This window comes from Tursiops truncatus, chromosome 1, assembly GCF_011762595.2.
Source record: "Tursiops truncatus isolate mTurTru1 chromosome 1, mTurTru1.mat.Y, whole genome shotgun sequence".
Taxonomy (NCBI): domain Eukaryota; kingdom Metazoa; phylum Chordata; class Mammalia; order Artiodactyla; family Delphinidae; genus Tursiops; species Tursiops truncatus.
In genome coordinates this window covers 49,797,043-49,816,547 of record NC_047034.1, presented here as the reverse complement: position 1 = coordinate 49,816,547, position 19,505 = coordinate 49,797,043, and the positions used below count along the sequence as shown (strand labels likewise).

The following is a 19,505-nucleotide window of genomic DNA, read 5'->3' as shown; positions in this document are numbered from 1 at the left end:
ACATAGCCTCTTAAATGTCCCTGCCTCTGGTCGCTTCCCTATAGCTTACATGCATTCTGCCAGCCTAGTGTTCCTAAACACCACATTCGTTATAGAACCGGTCTGAACTTCCTGCTCATCATAAGAATCCCTTCTCACGGCCTGACCTGATCATTCAGCTTCTATCCAGACACTTCCAGTAATAGCAAATTTCAGATTTTCAAGGCAGTTGGTTTCATCGGTTGGACTCGAGGTGCTCTAAGTGTTAGAAAGCTCTTTGTTATGCTTAGCCAGAATTTCTCTTCTTTTAATCATCCTTGTGTGGTAACACCAAACATGTGTCCTCCTACATTAATTAGTCAGGTGCATATTTATGTGCTGGAAACTCAGGTAATTACTTTACACGTATTTTTCATTTTATCCTCAAAGTAACAAGGTGTAGATATTACTATCCCTCTTTTACAGATGAGGAAACTAAGTTTTAGTGAGATTAATGATATCCAGAGACACACAGCTCACATGTGTTAAAACTAGGATTTTAATCTAGCTCGAATTCCAAATTCTGTGCCCCTGCTGTTACACTACATTATCTTCCACATAGAAAATAGACCTGCTAACAGATCTGGAGAAGATAGACGTTTACACAGGCACACAATACAGAGATGGGAATGGGAATTGTAACTTGCACATATGTTTAGAAGTAAGAAAAAGTGGTTAAGATTCAGTGGCCATGCTGAGAAGTTCATGTTGGAAAGTAGTGAGGAACAAAATTTAAAAATAAAGATCATGTTCAGGGCCTTAGAAACCAGACTGATAAGTTTGGACTTCATCCTGTATAGGTCTGTAGCGTTCAACCTGACTATACATTAGAATTAACTGAGGAGCTTTTTTGAAAAATACAAATATCCAGGCTCACTTCCAGAGATTTTGATTTAATTGGTCTAGGGTGGGGCCCAGGATTTAAAAGTACTGCTATAGGTCATGTGGAGCCATTGAAAGCTAAATGAAATACTGTTAGATTGAATGGCATTGCCCAAAAAGTTCATTAATAGGTATGTCACCCGGAAGGATATCTAGAGAAGGATACAAAAGATCCATCTCATTCAACATTCTATTAAACGGTTTAAATAAAGGCAAAAGAAAGTTCTGTATTTAGATTTTACAATTATAGTATATGATAGAGAAATATATAATATATAGCAGTTCATACGAAAAAAACCTTTTGGATTTTATTTGATCACATATTTAATAAATGAACTACACTCATATAAGTATAGCTTTCAGATCTGAGAAATCATTGTCCTTATGTATACCTAGCTAGCCAAATCATCTAGCTGTAGTATATGTTTAATACCAATGTTTATCAAAACATTGACAGTTCAGAGGAAGGTAACATAGACGGTGATAGTTATAAAAATAGTGATTTTAGCCTAAGTTTTAGGGAACTGCAGCAGTTGACAAACATCCATCTGCTCATTCACTCAGCCTTCTTTGAGCCAGACACTGTGAATAGGTACTGGACATATCGTGTTGAGCAAAACAGCTGTGGTCTTAAATGTGAGAGAAGTAAAAGTAGGGATTAATTTTAGGCTAGAAAACTGAGGAGGTTTTTCTAATAGAAGGAGGGCTTCCCTTAGATTTCATTCAAGTTAGAATTATAAATTAGTGAAGTTTTGTTTACAGAATGGCTAATGACTAAGAAATATTTTTGCAATTCTATATTATCATACTCCCAACCACTCCCTTCCCTCTCCTTGAAATTTGTATTCCTGAAGTGCTCACCCCTTAAGAAGCTTACTGCCATTGAAACTTAGTGTAAAGGCTAAACTTCTTAAAAATACCAGGAATGTATTAAGGCATCCTTTAAAGAATAATTATATAATTAGCTAAAGAAGTTTTTTAATGTGGCACGGCCTGAACTATTGCTTCAAAAGTATTAAACTTCTGTAGACTGAGACTGTTATTTCCTAATTGATATTAGTATTACAATTATACAGCTTGCTTATACATAGACTATTTCAAGAAGGCTATACAAGTAACTGATTTTAGAACTCTGGGAAATAATACTGATGCAGGGAGAAAGAATTTTATATCTTTTTTACGGTTTGAATATTTTACCATAAAATATACTATTTTATAATTTAAGATAGTTTAAAAACTTCTGTGTAGTGACTCCTTTGATTTTTCTAAACTTAGTCATATGATGAATTCATTAAGAAAACTGAAGCCGAGCTTAGCCGAGATTTGGAAACATCACCAACAGCCAAGCCTCAGATTAAAACGCTCTCCTCAGCTTCTGAAAAACCCAAGATCAAGCCCCTTCCACTACACAGGTAGAAATTTTTGATAACTAACCTATATTCTGCCTTGTTTGAGAAAGGAATAAGGAAAGGTTTTAAGTAGAAGCTATCTTTTAGGTAACTGTGAAATTGTAGAAGTGAAAATATTGGTTTATATTTTCAGTTTCACTAAAGTAAATTTGTTATTTATGATATAATCACAAATAGAATTTATAATAAGATACAGATTTTAAAATATATTTTGAATCCTGAAATCTGATGGGAGCTGTAAAAATAGTACTCTCCAGCATTGCTATTATAGCATTGTAGGTTGGTATAGTTGTTTTGGAAAACAATTTGGCAATGTTTCAAAAGTCAAAAACAATCTGTAACTTTTGACTCAGTAATTCCACTTCTGAAAATCTAGCTTGAGAAAATATGGGCTATCAAAAATATCTATTTACATGAATATGTTTATAATAACATCTTTTATATTATGTTTATAACATAAACACTGGAAGCAGCCTTTATGTCCAGAACTGGTGAATAGCCCAGTAAATGATGGTTCTTTCCAGGGATAGAATATTATGCAATCAGTGAATACAAATACAGAAGATACAAAGTAGCACTATTAGAATATATAATATGGTATATAAGAAAGTCAGGTAGTAATATTTAAACTAAATTTTGAGTGAATAGAGGTTATATAGGTAAGTGGGACTGAGAAATAGGGGATATTTCAGAGAGAAGGGCACTCATGAGTGACCAGAAGCAACAGAGAGCTTGGCATATCATGGAAGCTGAACATCATAGGATGTAGCTGGAGTTAGGAGAAGAGACTGGAAAAATAAAAAACAAATTGTGATAACCTTGTACTCACGCATTCTTAGTAGTTTCTAATTTACTTTTTTAGAAGATGTGACGCTGTTAAATTTTTTTTAAAAGCATATTTTAGGATATTTTTTAGAAATATTTTAGAAATGTTTTTTAGAAATGTTATAGAGGCTCATTACAATTAATTTAGCATTACCGGGATTTGAATCCTGACTCCAGTACCAGCTAGCTTTTTAATTTGGGACAAGTTATTTAACCTGTCTGTGTTTCAATTTTGTAATAGGGATTTAGATCCCTATACCAACACCTGAGTAATAAACTTGTTATGAGAGTTAAAAGACTTAACGTAGAACAGGGCCTAGCACACAATTAGCACTATGTATTAGTTGTTATTATTATTGCTACTAGAATATTGAGGGAAGTGGTAAAAAGATAAAAGTTTAAATCATATCATACCTAACTATCCCAAAACAACAAATGTCAACAATTAGATATATTTCCATCTAGGTTTTTTTTTTTTTTTTTTTTTTTGCGTTACGCGGACCTCTCACTGTTGTGGACTCTCCCGTTGCGGAGCACAGGCTCCGGACGCACAGGCTCAGCGGCCATGGCTCACGGGCCTAGCCGCTCCGTGGCATGTGGGATCTTCCCAGACTGGGGCATGAACCCGTGTCTCCTGCATCAGCAGGCGAACTCTCAACTACTGCGCCACCAGGGAAGCCCCATCTAGGATTTTTTATGCTTAGATTTTGTGTGTAATTTTGTTACTTATACATTTTTCCTTTATATTACATTATACATAAGTTTTATTTTAATTTCTACAATCCATTGAATGGTTTTATAGTTTTATTAACCAGAGAATGGTAGAATCAGATTTCTGTTTAGAGAAATCTTTCTGACTACAATATGAAGGAAAGATAGAAAGGGGTAAGTTTAGAAGCAGGGATAACAGTAGTCTAAGCCAGCCCTCAGATAATGCACTGTAATAAGAATAGAGAATAGGAGATCGATTTTAGGAATTTTTAAGAAGTATACTTTACAAATTAAAGTGCTAGATAGGGAAGCAGGAAAAAGCTGGATGACTCCCGTGTTTCTCTTAAATAGTAGTTTGTTGGGTCAAAGTTCCACTAACCTAAATGGAAAATTAGGTGTTCTTCGGTGGGAGTCTTATGATTTTGGTTTTAAAATGTTAATTTTGAGGTACCTGTAGTTCATCTAAGTGGAATTATCCAGGAAAGATGTTAGCTTTTTAATTTGGGGTGATCAGCATATAGATGGTGGTTGAAGCTATAAATATAACAACATTTGGGTGAACATTTGGGTGAAAAAGGTCTGCAAATTCAGAGAGAATAAAAGGGAGCCAAGTACTAAATATGATAAAATAGCAACATTTAAGGGGGTTATAAAGAAGTAGGAGTAGAAGCCAAATATTAGGACTTAGCAAATAAAAAGAAAGCAAGAAAATGAAGATTGTGAATGTCAACTTAAAGCATGAAAGAGGACAGTAGCACCAGGTGGAGGAATAAAGAATTGAGGGGGAAAAGTCTGCTCAGTATTCTTTAACAACCTAAATGGGAAAAGAATTTTAAAAAGAATAGATATATGTATAACTGAATCACTTTGCTGTATACCTGAAACTAACACAACATTGTAAGTCAACTACAGTCCAGTATAAAATAAAAACTTTAAAAAACAAGGGAAGAAAAAGATCGGGGGGGGGGGATTTTTTTGAGGCTTGAGGCATGCATATAAGCTGAGGGGAAAAAAGTCACCAGATTGAAGGACTAAAGATTGTAGGAAAAAGAATGGACAGTTGAAGAGTACCATCAATGAGGCTGTGGAAATGTATGGGATTTGGGGCAGAAAGAAGTTTGAACAAGTGTGAGAGATACACCTTTTTCTTCCTTGCAGACAGGAGGAAAGGCAGTTGGGATGGCTGTGAATATAGATAAATTTGTAGGTAAAAAGGTTGAAGATAAGAAGGGTCATGCTGATGGCCTCTGTTTCTCTCATTAAAAGAGGCAAGATCATCTACTGAGTGTGATGAAGGCCACAAATAGACTTGGTGGAAGTGGCAAAGGTTGGAATACTTCCTGCGAAGAAGAAAAAAGAAGCAGTTGTCTAAGAATTGACTGCTTTTTGTTACCAGTTATTACAGTATCAGCAATACATTTATTTCTGTTTATTAATTTTTCTACTTTAGATCTGAAACAGCAAAGAATTGGAAATCACTGACAGAGTCAGAACGTTCCAGAGGATCCCTGGAGTCTATTGCTGAACATGTTGGTATGTAACTAGAAAAAATTATCACATAGTATCTACATAGACTAAAGATTATACAAGTTACAAAATTCCACCTCTGCAGCTTTTTGGTTAAAAAGTGAATTTCTTAAAGATAATAGATTATTTAATATTTTAAGTTACTTTTACTTTTATTTTAAGTTATTTTAAGTTACTATTTTAAAGTGATTTGTTGGTTATGCCTAAGTTATGTGAATCAGTCTTTATTGTCCCAATAACTGATGAAAACTGAGGCATAAAGACATTAATCCAAAATGGCTGTGAGTGTATCGTCATTATCTAAATTCTCCCTTAATCAGATTTTGTATCTGATTATATATATTTTCAGCCTATGCTGTTTCTCAGTGTAAGTAGTTACATACATTTTTTTTCAATTTAATCCAAAGAAAGATAAGAACTATTGAAAATAAAGTGTAATTCAATGAGGAAATAAAACTGAGACATGAAAAAGCCTACCTAGTAACAATGACAAAACAGAGATTTGAATTTAAAACTTGTAATTCGTGGTTTGTTAGTTCATCAAACCTTATTTTCTTCTTATTTTGCAATTTTAGCTCTTAAAGTGCTATAGTTGCAGAAATAATTGATTTTTTTTTCCTTTTTTACATTCAAGAGGTTAGTTGAAGTCCCTGCATTTGTCCTTCCTTCATTGCTTTTGTTTTCGAAGAATATATGTAATATCCATCATACAATTCTGTTTTTGCATGATTTGAGGATTAACATTTCCATAAACTTTGATCCATTTTTCTTTACTTTGTAAGTTGACAACACTTAAAAAATTATACCAAACTTTAAATTTTCAGTCATTTTTTAAATGTTCTGTTTATTGTTGGTACAGTATATTCTCTTAAAGGAAAAACTTACCTTATACTGTAACCTGTAAAACAGGTCCTATTTATTGACCAGAGCTTTTTTCTCACCAATATTTAGCTTTTATTTAAACTTTGGTTCCAGAAATTGAATTAGATAATTTTGATGTGATCTTTTTTTTCCCTTTAAGATGCTGCATTGGCAGGTTCTGAGAGATCAGTGTCAGAAAGCTCTTTATCTGCATATGCAAAGAGAATGATTGAATTGGACAGTCGAACAGAAGAGCACTTTCAGACTTCTTCTCCAATTCTCAGATCATCAAGGAGAACCAGAGCAGACTCTGGAGATTCTCTAGAAAATGTCCCTTCATTACCTCTTCTCAAAGAATTAACTGCCTCTAATAGAATTCTTGATGTGTCAGATGCCAAGGTTGAAAAAGAATCTAGTCAAAAATCAGAAATACATGAAGTAGAATATGCAAAATTGGAGGAGAGTGCAATTGAAGATGCCTATTCTAAACAATCTAGGAAGCCTGATGTCTTCCTGACACTAGACCTGGAACAGGGAGATTCATCTGAAATTCTTTCAAGGAAAGATCTTTCTTTAGATTCTATAAGTGTTCAGAAAGACTTAGTTAGATTAGCCATTGAAAATCTTCATAAAAAAGAGTCAGAAGAGAGACAGTCAGATCAAGATGTGGGTCATAGTGCAAACATCCAATCAGAAAAAGACACTCACGTACAAAAGAATATAAAGGGCAGAGACTCATCTTGGTCAGAACATCTTTTTGCATGTAAAGAGATATCATACTCTGAAGATTTTGAAGTATCTTCTTTCAAGAAAGACATTTCAGCTGAATTGTACAAAGATGACTTTGAGGTGACATCTTTGTTGTCACTCAGGAAAGACTCTCAGTCTTGCAGAGAGAAGTCACAGGCAACAAGGATCTCTAGAAGTAGAGCCACTAGCTTTGGTAGTGATGATGAAATCAGTGAGTGCCTCAGTGAGAAAAGCCTTTCTATTCATAGCAGTGTCCATTCTGAAAGGCTATTAGAACTCAAGTCCCCCACTGAGCTTATGAAAAGTAAGGAGCGCAGTGATGTAGAGCATGAACAGAGACTTACTGAATCCCCTTCCTTAGCTTCAGCTTCTCTTGCAGATGAGTTACTTGATTTCCACATCGGTGATAGGGTGTTGATTGGCAATGTTCAGCCAGGAACTCTTCGATTCAAAGGTGTGACTAGTTTTGCTAAAGGATTTTGGGCTGGAGTGGAGTTGGATAAACCTGAAGGAAATAACAGTGGAACATATGATGGCATTGTATACTTTGTGTGCAAAGAGAAGCATGGGATTTTTGCTCCTCCTCAAAAAATATCTCACATTTCAGAAAACTTCGATGACTATGTAGACATAAATGAAGATGAAGACTCTTATTCAGATGAACAATATCAATACTATAATCAAGAACAAAAAGATACAGAGGGTCCCAAGTTTGACAGAGAAAAGGATGCGATTGAGTGTTTTTATAAGGAATCTCAACCTAGTATGCATGACACAGAAGCCTCAGTTGATAGAAGCCTTAAAATAGAAACAGACAATATACAGGACATTTCTGGAGTACTTGAAACCCATATTCACCAGCAGAATTCAGTGGATTCACTGATTTCTTCAAAGGAAAACAAAGACCTTGTTTCTGGTGCCACGGAAAAGGTTTCCACTGCTGTAGAAGACAATGCTTTAGGTAATACCTTTTCTGAAGAATTAAGGAAGCAACAACAGTTTACCGAAAAGGAAGAGAACCTATATCCAGAAGTTTCAGAAAAGCTTTCTACCCCACTTCTGGACCTTTTAGCAAGAGAAAAGAACCAATTGGAAGCCCAACTGAGGTCACCACCAAGTGAGGAAAAAAAGTCAAAGGAACAACTAGAAACAGTCAGCTTACTGACAGATAGTTTACTAAAAGTCTTTGTGAAGGACACAGTCAATCAACTACAACAAATCAAAAAAGCTAGGAATGAGAAAATCCAGCTTAGCAATCAAGAGCTTCTTGTTGATGATCAAAAGAAAGTACCACCCCAAGGCCTATCCCAGAATCTTGAGGAACAGTCACCAAGTGTTCCAGGTTGCTTCTTAAGGTCTGAATTGGAAGATGAGAAAGAAGAGATTTCCTCACCAGATATGTGTCCTAGACCTGTAAGTATTTTGTCTAGAGAAAATGTCAATTAACCTTGCCTTTATAGTACATTTTAATTCTGTAGCTCCTGATAGGTTTTTTGGTGATGTGTTATTTGTTAAACAAAGATCACTTCAGTAGTTTGTAAAGGCCATGTAGCTGTTTTTCTGTCTGAAGTATAATTGTCCTCTATTATGTCATGAGTGGTCACTATAGAGTTGTCATAAACACTGGCAGGTTTATGCTGGGTTGAAAACCCCTGTATACTGTCCACAGATTAGATTTCTTTCTGGATTCACTGAATAAATTCATTCCGTGGAGATTTCCATTGGTTCTCAACCCAGTTCTTTTTTGGCTATGAAATTATTTGTTCACATATCTACTCAGTCATAGTTGCCTTGCAGAAATTACCAGTTGTGATGTTGACTCTGGTAAAACTGAAATGTATCCATTATGACATATACTCAGACCATCAACTTATTTAGGTTGCGCATGGACAATTGAACAGCAGTAATGAATTTGAGTGACTTGAGCTAGATAATCACCAAAGGTGAGAATTTTATATCTCATTTCCATATCTCAGAAGCAAAACAGTTCTTCAGAAACAGAATAATGATGATACGAAAAGGAAAAAATGATCAATAAACATTTTATTAAAATCAGTTGTAAGGCTTATGTGAGCGGAATTACAGGAAACAGGATAGTTTTTTCTTAAATTGTTCATTAGTAGCCACCATATTGTTTCTGTCTTGCTTATTTACAGAGAAATAGTGAATATATAAATAATATATTTGCTTTGTCTTTAAAAAAAAAGCCCAAACTTGTTAAGTGATCTGAGGTTACTAAATGGTGCTCTGTTTGAATGGTTCCATTTCTGTAGGAGAGTCCAGTATTCGGTGCCAGTGGGCAGGAAGAGCTTGCTAAGAGACTTGCTGAACTTGAGATTAGCCGGGAGTTCCTGAGCGTGTTAGGAGATGATCAAGACTGGTTTGATGAAGACTTTGGTTTGAGCTCTTCTCACAAGGTACAAAAGAATAAGGCAGAAGAAACAATTGTACCTCTAATGGCAGAACCTAAGGGAGCTCTACAAAAGCCATGTGAAACATTATTGGCAGTCCCACATACTGCGGAGGAAGTAGAAATTCTTGTACACAATGCAGCAGAAGAACTTTGGAATTGGAAAGAATTAGGTCATGATCTTCACAGCATCAGTATTCCTACAAAACTGCTTGGCTGTGCCAGTAAGGGTCTAGATATAGAAAGCACTAGTAAAAGGGTGTACAAACAGGTATGTAACATGGAAGGATAATTCTAATTTTTAAACTTCTCTCTGTTGTCTGAAATTTGGATTCTTAGCCATTTTAATTTGTTTATTTTTCTCTATCAAGGCGGTTTTTGATTTAACAAAAGAGATTTTTGAAGAAATATTTGCCGAGGATCCCAACTTGAATCAGCCTGTCTGGATGAAGCCATGTAGAATCAACTCTAGTTATTTCCGACGAGTGAAAAATCCAAATAACCTTGATGAAATCAAGGTAAACTGAAAAGTGTAGAGTATCTCCTTTCTTGATTTGCTCTTCATTTGTACAGATCTGTAAATGTCGTAAAAGCAAGTATTATTATTATTATCTTCTATATTATTCACCATTCTGTCCTCAAGGCCTGTCCCATAGTAGGTATTCAGTAAATATTTGTTGATTCGTTCAGTCCATGAGCAGTAGAGGGATGAGGGTGAGAGGGAATCCCAAATCCTCAACTTTTCGCAGAACAAATATATATATATATATTATAATATTTAAGAAAAAAAATCAGCAAATATTCAGGGAGATAAATTATTGCAATTCATAGGAGTTTTAGGTGAGTTTTTAATGACTTAGAGATAGATATAATATTCTAAAAGTACATGAAAACATGTCATATATCAAACATGCCAACCCTAGACACGTAGATGTTAACTTTCCATCTTTGATTTTGGAGGTTTCAGATTGGTTACGTAGTTTTGAAATATGTGGGAGAGTAATGTGATATACAAAAAGTATTGCTTGTTGTCTGAGAAGCCCCTGAAAAGATTAAGTGCCCTTAAGAAAAGATTAAGAAAAGATTAAGCTACAAGGACTCTCAGCAAACCAACTTTAAAATCACATTGGTGGAGAGAGGGGGAAAGATGGCGGAAGAGTAAGATGTGGAGATCACGTTCCTCCCCACAGATACATCAGAAATACATCTACATGTGGAACAACTCCTACAGAACACCTACTGAATGCTGGCAGAAGACCTCAGACCTTCCAAAAGGCAAGAAACTCCCCACATACCTGGGTAGGGCAAAAGAAAAAAGAATAAACAGAGAAAAAAGAATAGGGACGGGACCTGCACCAGTGGGAGGGAGCTGTGAAGGAAGAAAGGTTTCCACACACTAGGAAAGCGCTTCGCGGGCGGAGACTGCGGGTGGCGGATAGGGGGGAGCTTTGGAGCCGAGGAGGAGAGCGCAGCCACAGGGGTGCGGAGGCCAAAGCGGAGAGATTCCCGCACAGAGGATCGGTGCCGACCAGCCCGAGAGGCTTGTCAGCTCAAGCAGGGGCAGGCGGGGCTGGGAGCTGAGGCTCGGGCTTCGGTCGGAGCGCAGGGAGAGGACTGGCGGCGTGAACACAGCCTGAAGGGGCTAGTGCACCACAGCTAGCTGGGAGGGAGTCCAGGGAAAAGTCTGGACCTGCCGAAGACGCAAGAGACTTCTTCTTCCCTCTTTGTTTCCTGGTGCACAAGGAGAGGGGATTAAGAGCGCTGCTTAAAGGAGCTCCAGAGACGGGCGCAAGCCGCGGCTAACAGCGCAGACCACAGAGACGGGCATGAGACGCTAAGGCTGCTGCTGCCACCACCAAGAAGCCTGTGTGCAAGCACAGGTCACTATCCCCACCCCACTTCCGGGGAGCCTGTGCAGCCTGCCACTGCCAGGGTCCTGGGATCCAGGGACAACTTCCCTGGGAGAACGCATGGCACGCCTCAGGCTGGTGCAACGTCACGCTGGCCTCTGCTGCCACAGGCTCGCCCAGCACTCCGTACCCCTCCCTCCTGCCGGCCTGAGTGAGCCAGAGCCCCCAAATCAGCAGCTCCTTTAACCCCGTCCTGAGCGAAGAACAGACACCCTCCAGTGACCTACACGCAGAGGCGGGGCCAAATCCAAAGCTGAACCCCGGGAGCTCTGTGAACAAAGAAGAGAAAGGGAAATCTCTCCCAGCAGCCTCAGTAGCAGCAGATTAAATCTCCACAATCAACTTGATGTACCCTGCATCTGTGGAATACCTGAATAGACAATGAATCATCCCAAATTGAGGAGGTGGACTTTGAGAGCAAGATTTATTTTTTCCCCTTTTCCTCTTTTTGTGAGTGTGTATGTGTATACTTCTGTGTGAGATTTTGTCTGTATAGCTTTGCTTTCACCATTTGTCCTAGGGTTCTATCCGTCCTTTTTTTTGTTTTACTTTTTGAAAAAACTTTTTTTTCTTAATAATTATTTTTTATTTTAATAACCTTATTTTATTTTACCTTACTTTATTTTATTTTATCCTCTTTCTTTCTTTCTTTCTACTTTTTCTCCCCTTTATTCTAAGCCGTGTGGATGAAGGCTCTTGGTGCTGCAGCCAGGAGTCAGTGCTGTGCCACTGAGGTGGGAGAGCCAACTTCAGGACACTGGTCCACAAGAGACCTCCCAGCTCCATGTAATATCAGACGGCGAAAATCTCCCAGAGATCTCCATCTCAACACCAACACCCAGCTTCACTCAACGACCAGCAAGCCACAGTGCTGGACACCCTATGCCAAACAACTAGCAAGACAGGAACACAACCCCACCCATTAGCAGAGAGGCTGCCTAAAATCATAATAAGTCCACAGACACCCCGAAACACACCACCAGACGTGGACCTGCCCACCAGAAAGACAAGATCCAGCCTCATCCACCAAAACACAGGCACTAGTCCCCTCCACCAGGAAGCCTACACAACCCACTGAACTAACTTTAGCCACTGGGGACAGACACCAGAAACAACGGGAACTATGAACCCTGCACAAAGGAGACCCCAAACACAGTAAGATAAGCAAAATGAGAAAACAGGAAAACACACAGCAGATGAAAGAGCAAGATAAAAACCCACCAGACCCAACAAATGAAGAGGAAATAGGCAGTCTACCCGAAAAAGAATTCAGAATAATGATAGTAAAGATGATCCAAAATCTTGGAAATAGAATACACAAAATGCAAGAAACATTTAACAAGGACCTAGAAGAACTAAAGATGAAACAAGCAACGATGTACAACACAATAAATGAAATTAAAAATACTCTAGAAGGGATCAATAGCAGAATAACTGAGGCAGAAGTATGGATAAGTGACCTGGAAGATAAAATAGTGGAAATAACTACTGCAGAGCAGAATAAAGAAAAAGGAATGAAAAGAGCTGAGGACAGTCTCAGAGACCTCTGGGACAACATTAAATGCACCAACATTCGAATTACAGGGGTTCCAGAAGAAGAAGAGAAGAAGAAAGAGACTGAGAAAATATTTGAAGAGATTATAGTTGAAAACTTCCCTAATATGGGAAAGGAAATAGTTAATCAAGTCCAGGAAGCACAGAGAGTCCCATACAGGATAAATCCAAGGAGAAATATGCCAAGACACATATTAATCAAACTGTCAAAAATTAAATACAAAGAAAACATATTAAAAGCAGCAAGGGAAAAACAACAAATAACACACAAGGGAATCCCAATAAGGTTAACAGCTGATCTTTCAGCAGAAACTCTGCAAGCCAGAAGGGACTGGCAGGACATACTTAAAGTGATGAAGGAGAAAAACCTGCAACCAAGATTACTCTACCCAGCAAGGATCTCACTCAGATTTGATGGAGAAATTAAAACCTTTATAGACAAGCAAAAGCTGAGAGAGTTCAGCACCACCAAACCAGCTTTACAACAAATGCTAAAGGAACTTCTCCAGGCAAGAAACACAAGAGAAGGAGAAGACCTACAATAACGAATCAAAAACAATTAAGAAAATGGGAATAGGAACATACATATCGATAATTACCTTAAATGTAAATGGACTAAATGCTCCCACCAAAAGACACAGATTGGCTGAATGGATACAAAAACAAGACCCATATATATGCTGTCTACAAGAGACCCACTTCAGACCTAGAGACACATACAGACTGAAAGTAAGGGGATGGAAAAAGATATTCCATGCAAATGGAAACCAAAAGAAAGCTGGAGTAGCAATTCTCATATCAGACAAAATAGACTTTAAAATAAAGACTATTAGAAGAGACAAAAAGGACACTACATAATGATCAAGGGATTGATCCAAGAAGAAGATATAACAATTGTAAATATGTATGCACCCAACATAGGAGCACCTCAATACATAAGGCAAATACTAATAGCCATAAAAGAGGAAATTGACAGTAACACACTCATAGTAGGGGACTTTAACACCCCACTTTCACCAATGGACAGATCATCCAAAATGAAAATAAATAAGGAAACACAAGCTTTAAATGATACATTAAACAAGATGGACTTAATTGACATTTATAGGACATTCCATCCAAAAACAACAGAATACACATTTTTCTCAAGTGCTCATGGAACATTCTCCAGGATAGATCATATCTTGGGTCACAAATCAAGCCTTGGTAAATTTAAGAAAATTGAAATTGTATCAGGTATCTTTTCCGACCACAATGCTGTGAGACTAGATACCAATTACAGGAAAAGACCTGTAAAAAATACAAACACATGGAGGCTAAGCAATACACTACTTAATAACGAAGTGATCACTGAAGAAATCAAAGAGGAAATCAAAAAATACATAGAAACAAATGACAATGGATACATGACGACCCAAAACCTATGGGATGTAGCAAAAGCAGTTCTAAGAGGGAAGTTTATAGAAATACAATCCTACCTCAAGAAACAAGAAACCTCTCAAATAAACAACCTAACCTTACACCCAAAGCAATTAGAGAAAAAAGAACAAAAAACCCCCAAAGTTAGCAGAAGGAAAGAAATCATAAAGGTCAGATCAGAAATAAATGAAAAAGAAATGAAGGAAACGATAGCAAAGATCAATAAAACTAAAAGCTGGTTCTTTCAGAAGATAAACAAAATTGATAAACCATTAGCCAGACTCATCAAGAAAAGGGAGAAGACTCAATAGAATTAGAAATGAAAAAGGAGAAGTAACAGCTGACACTGCAGAAATACAAAAGATCATGAGGGATTACTACAAGCAACTCTATGCCAATAAAATGGACAACCTGGAAGAAATGGACAAATTGTTAGAAATGCACAACGTGCCAAGGCTGAATCAGGAAGAAATAGAAAATATGAACAGACCAATCACAAGCACTGAAATTGAAACTGTGATTAAAAATCTTCCAACAAACAAAAGCCCAGGACCAGATGGCTTCACAGGCGAATTCTATCAAACATTTAGAGAAGAGCTATCACCTATCCTTCTCAAACTCTTCCAAAATATAGCAGAGGGAGGAACATTCCCAAACTCATTCTACGAGGCCACCATCACCTTGATACCAAAACCAGATAAGGATGTCACAAAGAAAGAAAACTACAGGCCAATATCACTGATGAACATAGATGCAAAAATCCTCTACAGAATACTAGCAAACAGAATCCAGCAGCACATTAAAAGGATCATACACCATGATCAAGTGAGGTTTATTCCAGGAATGCAAGGATTCTTCAATATATGCAAATCAATCAGTGTGATACACCATATTAACAAATTGAAGGAGAAAAACCATATGGTCATCTCAATAGATGCAGAGAAAGCTTTTGACAAAATTCAACACCCATTTATGATAAAAACCCTCCAGAAAGTAGGCATAGAGGGAACTTTCCTCAACATAATAAAGGCCATATATGACAAACCCACAGCCAACATCGTCCTCAATGGTGAAAAACTGAAAGCATTTCCACTAAGATCAGGAGCAAGACAAGGTTGCCCACTCTCACCACTCTTATTCAACATAGTTTCGGAAGTTTTAGCCACAGCAATCAGAGAAGAAAAGGAAATAAAAGGAATCCAAATCGGAAAAGAAGAAGTGAAGCTGTCACTGTTTGCAGATGACATGATGCTATACATAAAGAATCCTAAAGATGCTACCAGAAACCTACTAGAGCTAATCAATGAATTTGGTAAAGTAGCAGATACAAAATTAATGCACAGAAATCTCTGGCATTTCTATACACTAATGATGAGAAATCTGAAAGTGAAATCAAGAAAACACTCCCATTTACCGTTGCAACAAAAAGAATAAAATATCTCGTAATAAACCTACCTAAGGAGACAAAAGACCTGTATGCAGAAAATTATAAGACACTGATGAAAGAAATTAAGGATGATACAAATAGATGGAGAGATATACCATGTCCTTGGATTGGAAGAATCTACACTGTGAAAATGACTCTACTACCCAAAGCAATCTACAGATTCAGTGTAATCCCTATCAAACTACCACTGGCATTTTTCACAGAAGTAAAACAAAAAATTTCACAATTTGTATGGAAACACAAAAGACCCCGAATAGCCAAAACAATCTTGAGACTGAAAAACAGAGCTAGAGGAATCAGGCTCCCTGACTTCAGACTATACAACAAAGCTACAGTAATCAAGACAGTATGGTACTGGCACAAAAACAGAAATATAGATCAATGGAACAGGATAGAAAGCCCAGAGATAAACCCACGCACCTATGGTCACCTTATCTTTGATAAAGGAGGCAGGAATATACAGTGGAACAAGGACAGCCTTTTCAATAAGTGGTACTGGGAAAACTGGACAGGTACATGTAAAAGTATGAGATTAGATCACTCCCTAACACCATACACAAAAATAAGCTCAAAATGATTAAAGACCTAAATGTAAGGCCAGAAACTATCAAACTCTTAGAGGAAAACATAGGCAGAACACTGTATGACATAAATCACAGCAAGATCCTTTTTGACCCACCTCCTAGAGAAATGGAAATAAAAACAAAAATAAACAAATGGGACCTAATGAAACTTCAAAGCTTTTGCACAGCAAAGGAAACCATAAACAAGACCAAAAGACAACCCTCAGAATGGGAGAAAATATTTGCAAATGAAGCAACTGACAAAGGATTAATCTCCAAAATTTACAAGCAGCTCATTCAGCTCAATAACAAAAAACAAACAACCCAATCCCAAAATGGGCAGAAGACCTAAATAGACATTTCTCCAAAGAAGATATACAGACTGCCAACAAACACATGAAAGAATGCTCAACATCATTAGTCATTAGAGAAATGCAAATCAAAACTACAATGAAGTATCATCTTACACCAGTCAGAATGGCCATCATCAAAAAATCTAGAAACAATAAATGCTGGAGAGGGTGTGGAGAAAAGGGAACACTCTTGCACTGCTGGTGGGAATGTGAATTGGTACAGCCACTATGGAGAACAGTATGGAGGTTCCTTAAAAAACTAAAAATAGAACTACCATATGACCCAGCAATCCCATTACTGGGCATATACCCTGAGAAAACCAGAATTCAAGAAGAGTCATCTATCAAAATGTTCATTGCAGCTCTATTTACAATAGCCAGGAGACGGAAACAACCTAAGTGTCCATCATCGGATGAATGGATAAAGATGATGTGGCACATATATACAATGGAATATTACTCAGCCATAAAAAGAAATGAAGTTGAGCTATTTGTAATGAGGTGGATGGACCTAGAGCCTGTCATACAGAGTGAAGTAAGTTAGAAAGAGAAAGAGAAATACTGTTTGCTAACACATATATATGGAATTAAGGGAAAAAAATGTCATGAAGAACCTAGGGGTAAGATGGGAATAAAGACACAGACCTACTAGAGAATGGACTTGAGGATATGGGGAGGGGGAAGGGTAAGCTGTGACAAAGCGAGAGAGTGGCATGGACATATATACACTACCAAACGTAGTGTATATATATGTATATATACCAAAGAGGGTGGCATGAACATATATACACTACCAAACGTAAAATAGATAGCTAGTGGGAAGCAGCCGCATAGCACAAGCTCGGTGCTTCGTGACCACCTAGAGGGGTGGGAGGGAGGGAGACGCAAGAGGGAAGAGATATGGTAACATATGCATATGTATAACTGATTCATTTTGTTATAAAGCAGAAACTAACACACCATTGTAAAGCAATTATACTCCAATAAAGATGTAAAAAAAGGGCTTCCCTGGTGGCGCAGTGGTTCAGAGTTCGCCTGCCGATACAGGGGACACGGGTTTGTGCACTGGTCCGGGAAGATCCCACCTGCCGCGGAGCAGCTGGGCCCGTGAGCCATGGCTGCTGAGCCTGCGCGTCCGGAGCCTGTGCTCCGCGACGGGAGAGGCCTTAGCGGTGAGAGGCCCGCGTACCTCAAAAAAAAAAAAAAAATGAGAAAAAAGAATCACATTGGTGGAAATCTCTCTGCCTGTTAACCTATTTTTAAAATATAGCAAAGGTAGTATTTTCATTGCAGTGCCTCTCAAACTTTAATGTGCATCTGAGTCATCTGGGGATTTTGGTAAAATGCAGATTCCTTACTGTGTAGATCTGAAGTAGGACTGAAAATTCTGCATTTCTATCAAGCTTCCAGGTGTTGCTGATGTTTCTGGTCCTAGGATCATTTTTAGTAGCAAGACTCTAGAGTTATGATTCTCAAACTTACTTGATCATAAGAAGCTTTTTTTTCCCCTAGAGAGTATACCTCCAATTACTTATCTTACTGGTGTATTTTCTTACATCATGCAGTAGTATATGTGGACTATCAAAATACATTAAAGGAACATATACATTTTTTCTGGTATATAATGTGAGGGGAGGCATTGTCTAAGCAATTTAGTCTTTTTTTTTCTTGAGATATAATTGACACGTAACATGTTAGTTTCAGGATTCCATCTTTGTATGTTTTGTGAATAGAGCACCACAGTAAGTCTGGTTAACATGCATCACCACACATACGATAGTTACAGTTGTTTTTTTTTCTTGTGGTGGGAGCTTTTAAGATCTCCTCTGTTAGCACCTTTGAAATATATAATACAGTATTAACTATAGAAAGCTTTTAGAAATATTTTGTACTGACAGAATACCAGCAGACATTTATGAGATATAATGTATGCTTATATCGAGGGTAGGCAAACTAGAGGCCACAGGCCAAATCCAGCCCACCACATGTTTTTAAAAATAAAGTTGTATTGGACCGTAGCCACACCTAGTTACTTATATATTGTCCATGGCTGCTTTCCTGCTACACCAGCAGAGTTGAGTAGTTGCAATAGAGACCATATGGCCCACAAAACCTGAAATATTTACAGTCTGGTCCTTCACAGAAAAAGTTTGCTGACCCTTGCTTAGCTTAAAGTAAGCAGGAAAAAAAAAGTTTTCAAAGATTGACTTGATAGATTTAAAAAAAACAACTTTTAAAATGATTTTCAACTTTGAGGAATGGAGCATCAGAACCACCTGAGGAGCTTTTTCAAAACACTGGTGCACTTCATTCCTTTCAGCCCTCAGCAGTTGATACATCCTTGAATGCGTGAGTGTGTGTGTGTGTGTGTGTGTGTGTGTGTGTGTGTGTGTGTGTGTGTGTGTGTGGGTGGGGAGTGGTGTGGTTTGGAGGACATTGGTAGTTTGAGAATCTTCTCAAATGATTCTGATTCATAAATGTGTTTTTTCCCTATTAAGACATTTTTTAATAGAAGAACCATAAAAACCCATTATTTTATTAATAACAAAGAATAAATACATTGAAATAAGACAAGGTACATAATATATACCAGCATTCATGAGAATGCATACATCATTATAACACACAATGATGCTGCCTTCCAATTTTAATATTGCTATAGCATTTTGTAAAGTTTTTTTTAAGGGTGATAGTTCAAATATTGTTAGCAGTGAAATTACCATGCTTCTCATACTGAAGTGTTGATTAATAATTTTTTAATATAACGTATTCGAATCTTGGTGCTTCAAAATAAGCTATCCCAGCCAAAGCCTTGTACTTTACTCATGTTTCAGGTTCAGGGATTTATTTTATACTTTGTTTTGTA

At 37.4% G+C, this 19,505-nt stretch overlaps 1 protein-coding gene across 7 annotated transcripts in view; it reads left to right on the top strand.

The window, feature by feature from the left end:
* Positions 1 to 19,505, top strand: part of CEP350 (centrosomal protein 350) — a 139,552-nt gene that overhangs the window by 108,066 nt on the left and 11,981 nt on the right. For 6 of the 7 annotated variants that reach the window (XM_073803734.1, XM_073803741.1, XM_019952653.3 and 3 more), the window contains 5 exons: positions 2,176 to 2,312; positions 5,296 to 5,378; positions 6,394 to 8,396; positions 9,257 to 9,664; positions 9,765 to 9,911. In XM_073803734.1, coding sequence (XP_073659835.1) covers positions 2,176 to 2,312; positions 5,296 to 5,378; positions 6,394 to 8,396; positions 9,257 to 9,664; positions 9,765 to 9,911 — 2,778 coding nt within the window. Of the gene's footprint in view, positions 1 to 2,175; positions 2,313 to 5,295; positions 5,379 to 6,393; positions 8,397 to 9,256; positions 9,665 to 9,764; positions 9,912 to 10,583; positions 10,669 to 19,505 lie in introns of all 7 variants that reach the window. The other variant, XR_012331324.1, reaches the window with a different exon arrangement.